At 41.9% G+C, this 13,756-nt stretch overlaps 1 protein-coding gene across 5 annotated transcripts in view; it reads left to right on the top strand.

Annotated features, from left to right (window-relative positions):
* The window catches only part of rxylt1 (ribitol xylosyltransferase 1), a 57,265-nt gene that overhangs the window by 9,912 nt on the left and 33,597 nt on the right, over positions 1 to 13,756 (top strand). For 2 of the 5 annotated variants that reach the window (XM_048549396.2, XM_048549395.2), the window contains exon 2: positions 8,853 to 9,056. The exons of 2 other annotated variants lie outside the window; for them this stretch is intronic. In XM_048549396.2, the coding sequence (XP_048405353.2) occupies positions 8,853 to 9,056 (204 nt within the window). The remainder of the gene's footprint in view (positions 1 to 8,852; positions 9,057 to 13,756) is intronic. One more of the 5 variants, XM_048549397.2, reaches the window with a different exon arrangement.

Here is a 13,756-nt window from a genome sequence, read left to right as displayed (position 1 = left end):
AATTAATGTTTATCTTACATCAATATTAGTCAAATGAATCAACAATGAACATTATTTTGTTGAATGTAAAATTTGCTAAGAATATTTCAATTTCATTGTTACTTCTCAAGCAATACTCATGAAACACATGCCATATTTTACACTTGAGATTAAATTTTGTGTACAATTATTCCATCCACATAAATGTTTTGCTGAAGTTATTTTGAGACTTCAAGTTTGACTTTAATCACAGTGTTCTGCTTACAGTGCCGCACCTCCACCTCCCTAGTTTAGTATAACAAAGAAATTAAAGTAATTTGAGTTTCAGAAGCCACGTCTTTGATTTGAATTGGATCAATGGTTCTCACATTATTTCATCTATACACCACATGGAGTTGGCTAAAGTGGCCATTTTCCACATACCAATCTGATCCTACCCACTTTTGCTTTACATGACAAAGGAAATCCATCAATGGATGGATCCCTTAATGGGAACTATGAATATTTTGCTGCTATTTTGTAACTAAACATATTAAGTTTATGTGCTTTGGGTAGGGTAGGGCTGATCGAGGATTGTAAAGCAAATTTGTGCACGGAGCCTAAAGAGATAGGAGGGGCCCTTAATGAATACTTTTCTTCAGTATTCACAACTGAGAGAGACTTAGTTGAAGAGAAGGACAGTGTGAAACAGGCTGATAGGCTAGAGGAAGTCGATGTTAGTAAGGAAGATGTGCTAGGGACTTTGAGGAAGTTGAAGATAGGTAAGTCCCCCAGGCCTGATGGGATTTATCCAAGGATTCAGTGGGAAGTGAGGGAAGAGGTTGCAGGGCCTTTGGCGATGATCTTTTCGTCCACACTGCCCATGTGTATAGTGCCGGAAGATTGGAGAGAGACAAACATCATTCCCTTGTTCAAAAAAGAGAATAGGGATAACCCTGGAAATTAAAGGCCAGTTAGCCTTACATCAGTGGTGGGCAAATTATTGGAAAGGGCTCTGAGAGATAGGATTTATGATCACTTGGAAAGGCACAGTTTGATTCATGATAGCCAGTTTGGATTTGTATGGGGTAGATCATGCCTCACAAACCTTACTGAATTCTTTGAAGAGGTAATCAAACACATGGATGAAGAGAGAGCAGTGGATGCGGTATACACTGATTTAAGCGAGGCATTTGATACGGTTCCCCATGGTAGGCTCATGCAGAAAGTAAGGACAAATGGGATCGGGGAAAATTGGAAGATTGGATTCAGAATTGGCTGACTCTTAGAAGACAAAGGGTGGTAGTAAATGGAAAATATTCAACATGGTGCTCAGTCACGAGTGATGTACCACAAGGATCTGCTGTGGGATCTCTTCTATTTGTGATTTTTGTAAATGATTTGGATGAAGGAGTGGAAGGGTGGATTAGCAAGTTCACGGACAATACGAAGGTGGGAGGTGTTGTGGACAGTGCAGAGGGCTGTTCTAGGTTACAAAGGGGCATTGATAGGATGCAGAGCTGGGCTGAGAAGTGGCAGATGGAGTTTAACCCTGAAAAGTGTGAGGTGATTTATTTTGGAAGGACAAACTTAAAAGCAGAGTACAGGGTTAACAGAAAGATTCTTGGCAGTGTGGAGTAGAAGAGGGATCTTGGGGTTCATGTTCATAGTTCCCTGAAAGCTGCTACCCAGGTGGATAGAGTTGTTAAGAAGGCATATGGTGTGTTAGCTTTCATTAAAAGAGGGATTGAGTTCTGAGCTGTGAAGTTATGCTTCAGCTATACAAAAGCCTGGTTCGGCCACATCTGGAGTATTGTGGCCAGTTCTGGTCGCTTCATTGCAGGAATGATGTGGAGGCGTTGGAAAACATGCAGAGGAGATTTACCAGGATGTTGCCTGGAATGAAGAGAACGTCTTACAAGGAAGAAATAGGGCTTTTCTCTTTAAAATGACAAAGGATGAGAGGTGACTTGATAGAGGTGTGCAAAATGATCAGAGGTATAGGTAGACTAGACAGCCAGAGACTTTTGCCTATGGTGGAGGTAGCTTTTATGAGGGGGCATAGTGTTAAAGTGAGTGGAGGTAGATACAGGAGAGACGTCAGAGGTAGATTCTTTACTCAGAGAGTGGTAGGGACGTGGAATGCATTGCCGGGGAGGGTAATGAAGTCAGCCTCATTTAAGTGGCTATTAGATAGGCATATGGATGATAGTATAAGGTAGTGGTGGAGGTTAGATAGACCCAAGGAGTAGGGTAAAATTTCAGCATGACATTGTGGGCCAAAGGGCCTGTACTGTGCTGTACCGTTTTATGTTCTGTGTTACTGATGTTATAAATGAATTATTAATTCATGCCAGAAACAGAAGTATTGATTCTAAATATCAGCATAAGAGAACATTACAGGCTGGTCAGATGAGCTGACAGATGCCAAGTAGAATTCAATCGGGATAAGTACAACCTGATACATTTGGACCGAACAAACAAACCAAGGGAATACATGAAGGACAGCAGAACCCTGAGAACCACCAGGGATCAAAGGGACCATGGTGTGCATGCGCATCAGTCCCTTAAGCTAGTAGCCCGGGTTAATAAAATGATAAGGCATTTGGGATTTTTGACTTTATTAGCTGAGGCATAGAGTTTAAGAGCATGGAGGTTATTGCTGGAACTGTATAAAGTGTTAGTTAAGCTACAGCTAGAGTATTGTGAACCGTTCTGGAATATATTGTAGGAGGAATGTATTTGCACTGGAAAGGATACTGAGGAGCTTTATCAAAATGTTGCCTGGGCTGGAGGGTTTCAGTTATGAAGCGAGATTGGACAGACTAGACTGTTCTCCTTGCAGCAGAGACAATAGCGAGAGGATGTGACTGAGATATAAACTTGTGAGGGATATAGCGTAGACAGGAAGGAACTTTTTCCCTTGGTGGAGCGATCAGTGACCAGGGACGTTGGTTTATGGTAAGGAGCAGGAGGTTTAAAGGAGATGGTGAGGGATGAGTGTGGTAGGAATCTGGAACTCACAGTAAGGGTGGCAGAGGCAGAAGCCCTTATTAGATTTAAGAAGTATTCAGATGTGCAGTTGTGATGGCAAGACGTACAAGTATATTGGCCAAGTGCTGAAAAATGGGATTAGAATAGTTGGGTTTTAGGCTTTTAGGCCCGAAACGTCAGCTTTTGTGCTCCTGAGTTGCTGCTGGGCCTGCTGTGTTCATCCAGCTCCACACTTTGTTATCTTGGAATAGTTGGGTGGTTGTTTTTGACTGGTGCACAGTCAGTAGTTTGAAGGGCTTGTATTCTGTATTGTAGACCTTAAACAGGAATTGCTGGAGAAACTCAGCGAGCCTGACAGTATTTGTAGAGAGAGTGAAACAATTAATGTTGCAAAACTAATATGACTGCTCTTCCAAAGACCAGAGAATTTCTAGCGCTTTCGGTTTTTATTTCAGATCCCTAGCATCCACAGTAGAGTCATAAATATATACAGCACAGAAATAGATCCTTTGGCCCAACTTGTCCATGCTGACCAGATATCCTAAATAAATCTACTCCCATTTGCCAGCATTTGGCCTATATCCCTCTAAATCCTTTCTATTCATATACCCATCCAGATGCCTCTTAAATGTTGTAATTGTACCACCTTCCACCACTTCCTGTAGCAGCTCATTCCATACATGCACCACCCTCTGCATGAAAAAGTTGCCCCTTAGTTCCCTTTTAAATCCTTCCTCTCTCACCCTAAACCTATGCCCTCTAGTTTTGGACTCCCCACCCTGGGAGAAGACCATGTCTACTTACCCTATCCATGCCCCTCATAATTTTATAAACCTCTATAAGGTCACCTCTCAGCTTCTGACTCTGCAGAGAAAATAGCCCCAGTCTATTCATCCTCTCCCTATAGCTCAAACCCTCCAATCCTGACAACATCCTTGTAAATGCTTTCTGAACCCTTTCAAGTTCCACAAATTCTAGTAGCAGGGAGACCAGAATTCAATGCAGTATTCCAGTAGTGGGCTAACCACTGTCCTGTACAGCTGCAACATGACCTCCCAGTTCCTATACTCAATACACTGACCAATAAAGGCTCAGTTTGAATTGCATCCCATGTGGTCATTGCTTTTGTCTCCATGCTTTTTAAAAGTACTGTTTTGATTGTTTTCCCCCCAAAGTTTCAGAACAATGCAACAGCTTATTAAAAGTAGTTGCTACTCCTAGGATTTGAGGAAATGAGCTCCAACACTGAAAATACCTCTAAAAAGGAGCAGCTGCAACAGGCACAATTATTTTCAGTGCTCCATGATGGATTACCCAGAATCCTATTTTGCTTTGTTTTCACAAAAGAACACATTGATTTGAAAATGTTACAAAATCAGCACAATAAACTTCTTTTGAGAAAGTAATGCTCATTTTACATCTACATTAATCAAATCAGTCGTTTTAAGTACATAAAAGTACACGCATTTGCTTATAAAACTACATTCTTGTCCATGCTGTGCTGACTTGTGCCTTGCACTTTGGAATCAGTCTGATTGTGTAATTCTGTGGAAATGACAGGGATGAGATTCTGGCCTTTTTTAACTGACTTCTGTCTATTTTATCTGTAAATTCTGCTTTAATTTCAGATTTCAAACCTATTTTGTCTTTACACTGTAATATCGCTTTCTTCCACTGATCTACCAAATTTTTACAAGCAGATCTTTCCATTTTGTGTCAAATTGGTCTGTCAAAAACTTGGTTTAGTGTTTTTCTTGAACTGAAGGATTTAATCTTTCAATTTGTTTTCAGAGTGGGAAAACATTTGAGTTGATTTTAATTCAGGTATGTAGGGAAGTAGAGCAATTTGGCTTAATGCTTCTGGAATCCTGATCTGCCTGAAATATCCTGAGCCACATTTTTCTTTCCTTGTGCCTTTTTTAAATTCACAGTTAGACTTACCAATCTGTTAAAAGAACTCTCAACTTCTGATTTGCTGCCCCAAGTCTTTTTTTTCCTGAGTTCTTGTCAAATTTCTGTCTATTCTGTTCACTATGACTCCTGTCTTTTCCAAAGAGCTAACTTTCTTTGGCTTACTTTTCTCCTTCTCCAATCTCAATGATTTTGATGAACAGTCCTCAATATTGGGAAGGATTTTCTGTTGTCCAAACATTCCCCCATCCCACATGCACACAAACACACACACACACACACAGACATATACATAAACATGCACTTTGTTATAGAGTTGCTGAGGCTTTTATACCAGGCTCTGACTTAACAGAGATTAGTTAAATTGCCCCTAATCTTGCATTAGACATCTGTCACCTGCCTTCAACAAAGACAGTGTTTGCTTATGTAGCATACAGTTACATATTGATACTGAATGAATTCTGACGACTTGTTCTTTGCTTAGTTGATGTCAGCAGCTGGAGACCACAATTTTCCTCAGCGTTTCTAGATTGTAGAGTAGTTATAATTAGGTAGTTTAATTGTCAGAATAAAGGCTGGAGTAGATATTGTTTAAAAGGCAGAGCGTGGAAAGAGAGCCTGAAGTGTGTTGAGAAGAATTTTCTAGGTCACCCATGCTTCCAGTTGAACGAGAAAACAGTCATTTGTTCTCGGGAATGAGGTGGTCCAAGTGGATCAGGTGTCAGCAGGGCAACATTTGGGGACAGTGCTCGTCACATAAGGTTTAGTTTAAACATGGAGAGGGAAAAGTGCAATCTGGCATTAAAAAAAATTCTGTGTTAGAGGGCTAATTTTGTTGGAATAGGAACCAATCTGCCTCAGGTAAGTTGGAACCTTAGATTGGAAGACACAACTAAGGTGGGAGAGGAGATAGTTCCAGTACAGTCTAAATATGCTTCCATGACATGGGATGACAAGTCAAACAAAACCAGTGGTCACTGATGGCAAAAGGTATAGAGAGTAAGATGAAACAGATAGAGGGTAAATATGACAAATGTCAGATGGATAATACAGTTGAGAATCAGATTTAATACAGGAAGTTTCGAGGCTAGGAGGAAAATGAATTAGTGAACAGCGAGTGTGAGAAGAGGTTGACAGCTAACGTAAAAGGAAATTCAAAAGCCTTCAAATAGTATATAAATAGCAAAAGAGATAAGAGGAGATGTGGAACTGATGAGGTTCCAACAAAGGAGATTAAGGGTAGAGGCAAAAGGCATAGCTGAGGGGAAACCTCTCTTCTCCCGACCTTCCCCAAATGCCACTTTGCATCCCTCTCTACCTGGGAGGAAGATCTGATTGAAGTCATATTGAAAGAGGAGGTAGTTGATTCAGTGATAAATTTTGATAAAGTGGACATATTTGAGTGTTGACATTGTTTAAAAGTGATAAGTCTGCTGACAGTAGTTTAAAATAGTTATGGAAAAGGATAAGTCTTGCATAAAAGTTAAAGTCCTTAATTGGAGTAAGGCAAATTTTGAGGGTCTGGAACAAGAACTTTCAAAAGCTAATGGAGTAGACTGTTCACTGTTAAAGGGCTGCCTGTTAAGTTGGAGGCCTTCAAAATTGTGATAACAAGAGTTCAGAGGTATTGTGTTCCTGTTAGAGTGAAAGGCAAGGCTAGCAAGATTAGGGAACAATGGATGAACAAAGATATTGAAGTTCTAGTCAAGAATAAAAAATAATTATATGTTAGATATAGACAACTGAGATCAACTGAAGATCAGTCTTGAAGAATATAAAGACTGTAGGGCATTCTTAAGAAGGAAATCAGGAAGGCAAAAAGGGGATATGAGATCGCCTTGGCGGATAAGTTTAAAGATAATCCAGAAGGATTGTGCAAATACATTAAGAGCAAGAGAGCATCTAGACAGAGGAGGATCCTTTAAAATTCAACAAGGTCATCTTTGTGTTGAATCTCAGGAGATGGAAGAGAAATGAATAGTTCATGCCAGTTTTACTGTTGAGAAAGAAATAGAGGCTAGAGATCTCCAGGAAAATATATTGATGTTTTGAAAACAGTTCATGTTACAGAATAGGAAATGCTGGGGGTCTTAGAAAACATAAAGGTAGATAAATCTCCACAATCTGATCAAGTGTATCCCAGGATGTTGTGGGAAGTTAGGGAGAAAATTGCAGGACCCCAAGCAGAAATACGTGTATCATCTGTATGCAAGGGTGAAGTACTGGCGGGTGACTAATATTGTGCCATGTTTAAGAAAGGCTGTAAGGAGAAGCCTGGAAATTGTAGACTTGTGAGTCAGATATCGGTGATGGGTAATTGTTAAATGTGATGTTAAAAGATAGGATTAACATGCATTTTGAGAGGCAAGGATTGATTAGTGGTAGTCAGCGTGATTTTGTGTGATAACAAGGTGTAGACCTGGATGAACACAGCAGGCCAAGCAGCATCAGAGGAGCAGGAAAGCTGACGTTTTGGGCCTAGACCCTTCTTCAGAAATGAGGTGAAGAGATTACAGGAGAGTTGCAGTGGGAGAGAGATCCATTGAGGTCTTTCTGGAGGCAGGTGGGTAACTTCAAGGTAGGCATCGTTAGAAGAGTCTTCGCAGTAGGGTTGAAATTGTTTCAGAGATAGTAGGAACTGCAGATGCTGGAGAATCTGAGATGTCAAGATGTAGAGTCGATGAGCACAGCAAGCCAAGCAGCATCAGAGGAGCAGGAAAGATAACATTTCAGGCCTGGACCCTTCTTCAGAAATGGCTTTGTGTGAGTTTTTTAATGAAGTAGCCAAAAAGATTGATGAGGGCAGAGTGGTAAAAGTTGTTTACTCGGTTCCGCACGCTAGACTAATGAATAAAGTCGGAGACAAAATTGGTTTCAATGATAGGAGACAGAGGATGGTGGTGGAGGAACGTTATTTTTTGAACTGGAACCCTGTGACCAGCAGTGTTCCTCAGAGATCAGTACTGGCCCACTTTTGTTTGGCATTTATATAAATGATTTGGATGAGAATATAGGAGATTTGCAGTTGACACCAAAATTGGTATCACAATACAGGGGAAAGTGGAGAAGGTTATCTAAAATTGCAGAGATCTTGATCAGTTGGGTCAGTGGGCTGAGGAGTGGCAGATTGAGTTTCTTTTGGAGAAATGTAAGGTGTTGCTTTTTGGTAATACAGCAAGGAGAGGACTTATACAATTAGTGGTAGGGCCCTGGCTGGTGTTGTAGAACAGAAAGACTTAGGGATTTGGTGCATAATGCTTTGAAAGTTGCATCACAGGTAGGATAGGGTTGTTAAGAAGGCATTCAGCACACTTCCCTCATTGCTTAGAGTATAGCTTTGAGTATAGGAGGTGAAATGTCATGTTGAGATTGTACAGGACGTTGGTGAGACCTCTTCTGGAGTACTGTGTGCAGTTCTGGTCGCCCTATTACGGAAAGGATATTATTAAACTGGAGAGGGTTCAGAAACAATTTACCAGGAAGTTGCCAGGAATGGAGAGTTTGAGTTCTAAAAATAGACTGGAAAGATTGGGACCATTTTCAGAGCAATGTACCAGATATAGGGGTGACCTTATTGAGTTTTATTTAATCATGAGGGGCTTAGATAAGGTGAATGACAAGGGTCTTTTCCCAAGGGTGGGCAAGTCCTGTCTCCATTGGTGTAATCAAAAAGCCCACTAATATAGCCAATGTGTAAATAAATGCTAACAGGACAACTCACTGGGGTGCAACCTGAAGCTGTGAAACCTCATCCCAGCTAGGCAAGAGGAGAAGAAGAAAGTTGCAAGAAAAGCCTTCAACGGGAGAAGTATATTTATGATACATTGAAAATTTTTTTGTCTGTAAAAGTTTCTGTTATTTTGGGAATACATATTGTATTACTAATACTGTGTAAACATGACTGAGTTATTCCACAAGAATACTTTTGTTCCTAGCATGTTGAGATAGAGACTTTTCTCTCACATACTCTGTTAAATATGGATTTGCAGAGAGTGTTCGTCCATTTCAGAATGTTGAAGAGCAAAATGATTTTCAACAGCCAGAACGAGACGATGAGTGGAATCCATGGGAAGAGGATGAAAAGTTAGAGAATGCTTTACAGCATATAGTTCAGCTACAGGGATTTCAGAAACAAATTTTACAAAACCGATCCAGACAGAAGAAGGTACAGATCTGGGGCAAAGCTGCAATTGGTAAATCCACTTTGGAAATATTTGTCTATGTACATCATACTTCAATACTGCGTTTTGTTTTTACTGACTGTAAAACATATTCCAATTAATTTCAGTTGCTGGGAGAATATATTTTGTAGCAATAATTGTTCAGTTCAAATGTATGTATTTGTTTAGACCTACTTTCTGACTAAGTTGTCTCAACCTCTCTCATAGCTGTCAGGAAGGAAGTTGGTGTTGTCTTCCATGATAACGGGATTTGAAATCTGTGAACTATGTAACTTTGCACGTTCCGGGCTGAGACTGTTTTTCATTTTTGCTTAGCTTCCTTTGACTGAGTATGTAAACGGGTAGCCTTACTTTCATACCTCTATAGAGTTAGTTTAGTTTTTTAGATTAGATTAGATTCCCTTCAGTGTAGAAACAGGCCCTTCGGCCCAACAAATCCACACCACCCCATGAAGCATCCTACCCAGACCCATTCCCCTATAACCCACACACCCCTGAACACTACGGGCAATTTAGCATGGCCGATCCACCTAGCCTGCACATCTTTGGACTGTGGGAGGAAACTGGAGCACCCGGAGGAATCCCATGCAGACATGGGGAGAATGTGCAAACTCCACACAGACAGTTGCACAAGGCTGGATTTGAACCCAGGTCCCTGGCGCTGTGAGGCTGCAGTGCTGGCCTCTGAGCCACCGTGCCGCCCCATCTTGCCTAATGTTCTCCCATCCAGTGTCTCCTCGCATTTCTCTCTATGCTCTGTCTTGTTTGTTTTCTTCTTTCCCTATTAGTGAGTGTGCTGTAAATATGAGATGCATTAAAGAGGCCTGAGATGAGTAATGTAGCTTCGTTATGTTGTTTTCTTATTGCTGGGGGTAAGTGTTGAACATAATTGCAGCCTCCAGCTGCTGCTGAGCAAAGAGCAGGGCTCCAGAATAAACTTTCCATCAATAAGTACCTCAATGCTACAAAGCAAACATTGTCTTTGCAGAACACTGGTGACAGATGGTTCTTGCACAAAGGCAATGCTTGGTCAAGTTAACTAATCTCATTCAAGATGCTAAGAGTCTCACTCTTAGAAGTCAGAATCTGGAGTAGTCCCTGAAATATACATGCAATACTGCACTGTTCTGTTCATCCTGTGACATATTCTGAATTCTGAGCTATTGCCTATCATTGCCTTGAATTTAGGCAAATTTGTAATGTATTTCTGAACCCAAGCTTTTAAGTTAAATTATGTGGCCATATAACTGAATATCAGAATAATCTGGTTTAGATTGACATTGACTTTCCATGTGTCACTCACAGTTTTAGGCTGTCTTGCAAACGTATCACAAGAATGGCAACATCCATGCACAATGGCTCATCCATTGGAATTGGTTCTTTGAAACCCTGGTTTCAATGCTGGAGGGTGCAGCTTTATGAAGGAAAATCAGATTTGTACAATGGTCTTCCCATTTGATCCCACTAATTCAACCAATACACCGCTAGTGGAAGCTCTGAAGAGTCGGAATATGATGTCAGTAGATTGTTCTGGTTTTGTTGTAGTAGGGCTGGTTGCCACATAGTCTTGTAGACCAGGGCCTAGATTGACTTCCAGAGGATCCTATTAGCAAAGGCATGGTGTTGCAGCTTGAAGAAGATAGCACTGGCACAGGTATATCTAAGCTGGCCTACTTTGGTGGTCCCTTGGAAAGTTGGCTACTAAACAGTGATGCCGCACATATTCCAGAGACACCCAACCACATAGGTGGTGTGGTGGATGCTCAGTTGGCCTGGGGAAGATTAGAATCATGGAATCTCTACAGTACAGGTAGAGGCCATTCGACCTATCATGTCTGCACTGAAGAGCACCCACCCACGTCCACCTGTCCCCACATTACTCTGCATTTACCAAGGCTAACCAACCTAGCCTGAACATCACTGGATACTATGGGTCAATTTAGCATGGTCAAACCACCTAATTTGCAAATCTTTGAACAATGGGAGGAAACTGGAGTACTCAGTGGAAACCCACACAGACATGCAGAGAAAACGAAAAACCACATAGACTGTCACCCGGGGCTAGAATCGAACCTGGGTCTCTGTTGCTGTGAGGCAGCAGTGCTCACCATTGTGCTGCCCTAGTTGTTGGAGGGCCTTCGTCGTAACAATGTTTAAGGACAGGCCAAACTTCATAGATGAAGCACTGGAAGGTAAAGTGTTTTGAGTGTAGGATTTGAAACCGGCCACTTTTACATCCAGATGAGGGTCAAACATGGTTGTGTAATCACCCCCACTTTATTCATCACTGAACGGAGCATCATTATCTGCCTCATCTGTGAGAACTGACCACCCATTGTCAGCATCCAGTATCGTCTTGATGGAAAGCTCTTCCAACTTCTGAGCCAAAACAACACTCAATACAACAGAAACAGATGGCTGCTGCCTGATGGCTTATCTGGCAGGATGCTTGACTCTGTTAAAAATCGGAGCATGAATAGACCATATGCTCCCTGAAGACAGTTTCACCAAAATAGGATTGTAATTGATGTTCTACCTCATTTTCACTTTTCCACCCTACCTCCATATGATTCCCTTAGTGTCCCAAAACTACTGATTGTAAATTTTGGATATGTGACTGAGCACCCACAATCCTCTTGAGTAGAAGAATGCAGTTGTTTACAGCCCCTCGAGTACAGATATTTCTTTCATCCTAGTACAAAAATGACCACTAGCCCTTCATTCTGAGACTGTGAACCTCTAGGACAACACTCCATCCAGAGAAGCATCCTCTCAAAATCTCCCGTGTCGAACCCCTGAAGTTGTTTGTGTTTATGGAGGGGATGGAAGGAGGGGTTGCTGTGCTCAAGCTGTGATCTGCTTTGTGGTGTGTTAGGAGAGAGTGGAGATCTAGTCGTTAGGGTTGTTCTGTGGTTTGCTCCCACTTCCTCCTCCCTGGTGAAGTTTCTCATTCAAGCATTTGCTGATTATGTGGCACAAGCCAGAGATATGGGAAGTCTCCAGCCTTGTGCTATGCATTGCCAACCTGTGGAAATATACTGCCCCGCTGTCTGTTTGAAAATACATCTGATGCTCCCCAGTTGCCTCTGGAAGACCATCTTGTGAGTTGCTGAGGTGTGCTCACCAAAGAGTCATTCGCCAAATTTTCAATCCATGTTGTGTTAACAGTTAGGAACAGGAGTAGTCCTCAAGCCTATTCCACCATTTAGTAAGATAATGGCTGATCTGTGGCCTAATTTCATGTACCTGTCTTTGATCCATATCTCCTAATATCTTTGCTTAACAAAAACTTACCTCAGATTTAAAATTAATAACTAATCTACCATCAACTGCTGTATGTGGAAAAGCGTTCCAAATTGCTATCTTCTTAATGTGTAAAAACGCTTCATAATACCTCTTCTGAACAAATAAAAACTGCGGATGCTGTAAATCAGGAACAAAAACAGAAGTTGCTAGAAAAGCTCAGCAGGCCTGGCAGCATCAGTGGAGGAGAAAACAGAGTTATCGTTTTGGGTCTGATGACCCTTCCTCAGAAGTTCTGAGAAAATCAATGTTAGCTCTGATTTTTCAGCAGCTTCTGTTTTGGATCTCTTCTGAACAGACTGGCTCTAATTTTTAGACCATGCCTCCTAGTTCTGGAATCTCCAACCAGCGGACATAGTTTGTCTTTATCTACCCTGTCTTCTCCTTTTTCTCCTTTAATATCTTGAAGACTTTGAACAAATTACCAGTTAACCTTCTAAATTCTAAAGAAAAGAGGCCTAATTTGTATGATTTCTCCTCATAACAAAGCCCAAAGTCCAATTATAACAAAGTGTGGGGCTGGATGAACACAGCAGGCCAAGCAGCATCTTGGGAGCACAAAAGCTGACGTTTCGGCCCTAGACCCTTCATCAGAAAAGGGGGATTGGGAGACCGTTCTGAAATAAGTAGGGAGAGAGGGGGAAGCGGACTGAAGATGGATAGAGGAGAAGATAGGTGGTCTGTAGGCAGGTGCTGAGGAAGGTGATGTGGTACCTGGTTTGCTTCAGGACATGGTCGAGCAGTTTCAAGGCCAACGAGATGACAAGAGAGTTGCAGTGGGAGAGAGATCCCCTGAGGTTGGCCCAGAGGGAGGAGGGTAACTTCTTCAGGTTAGGCATCTGGAAGAGGCTTTGCAGTGAGGTTAAAATTGTGATCAGAGATAATGGGAATGGCAGATGCTGGAGAATCCGAGATAACAAAGTGTGGAGCTGGATGAACACAGCAGGCCAAGCAGCATCTTCGGAGCATAAAAACTGAAGAAGTTACCCTCCTCCCTCCGGACCAACCTGAGGGGATCTCTCTCCCACTGCAACTCTCTTGTCATCTCATTGGCCTTGAAACTGCTCGCCCATGTCCTGAAGCAAACCAGGTACCATGGCCACATCACCTTCCTCAGCACCTGCCTATAGAGGCAGATTATCCCCAATGGACTACAGTCCACATTTAAGCCTTCCCAATTTGGCCTCAACCGTGACCATATCTAAATGAATACCAGTCACATCTGGACATTGAGCAGTTTTTCTGCCGCCTTACTGACCTATCCCCTCCCTACTTCCCCACCTATCTTCTCCTCTATCCATCTTCAGTCCGCCTCCCCCCTCTCGCTATTTATTTCAGAATCCTCTCCCCATGCCCCTTTTCTGATGAAGGGTCTAGGCCCGAAACGTCAGATTTTGTGCTCCCAAGGT

This window comes from Stegostoma tigrinum, chromosome 18, assembly GCF_030684315.1.
Source record: "Stegostoma tigrinum isolate sSteTig4 chromosome 18, sSteTig4.hap1, whole genome shotgun sequence".
NCBI classification, from domain to species: domain Eukaryota; kingdom Metazoa; phylum Chordata; class Chondrichthyes; order Orectolobiformes; family Stegostomatidae; genus Stegostoma; species Stegostoma tigrinum.
Note: the sequence above shows the minus strand (reverse complement) of the source record. Positions and strands in the feature narration are given on the sequence as shown.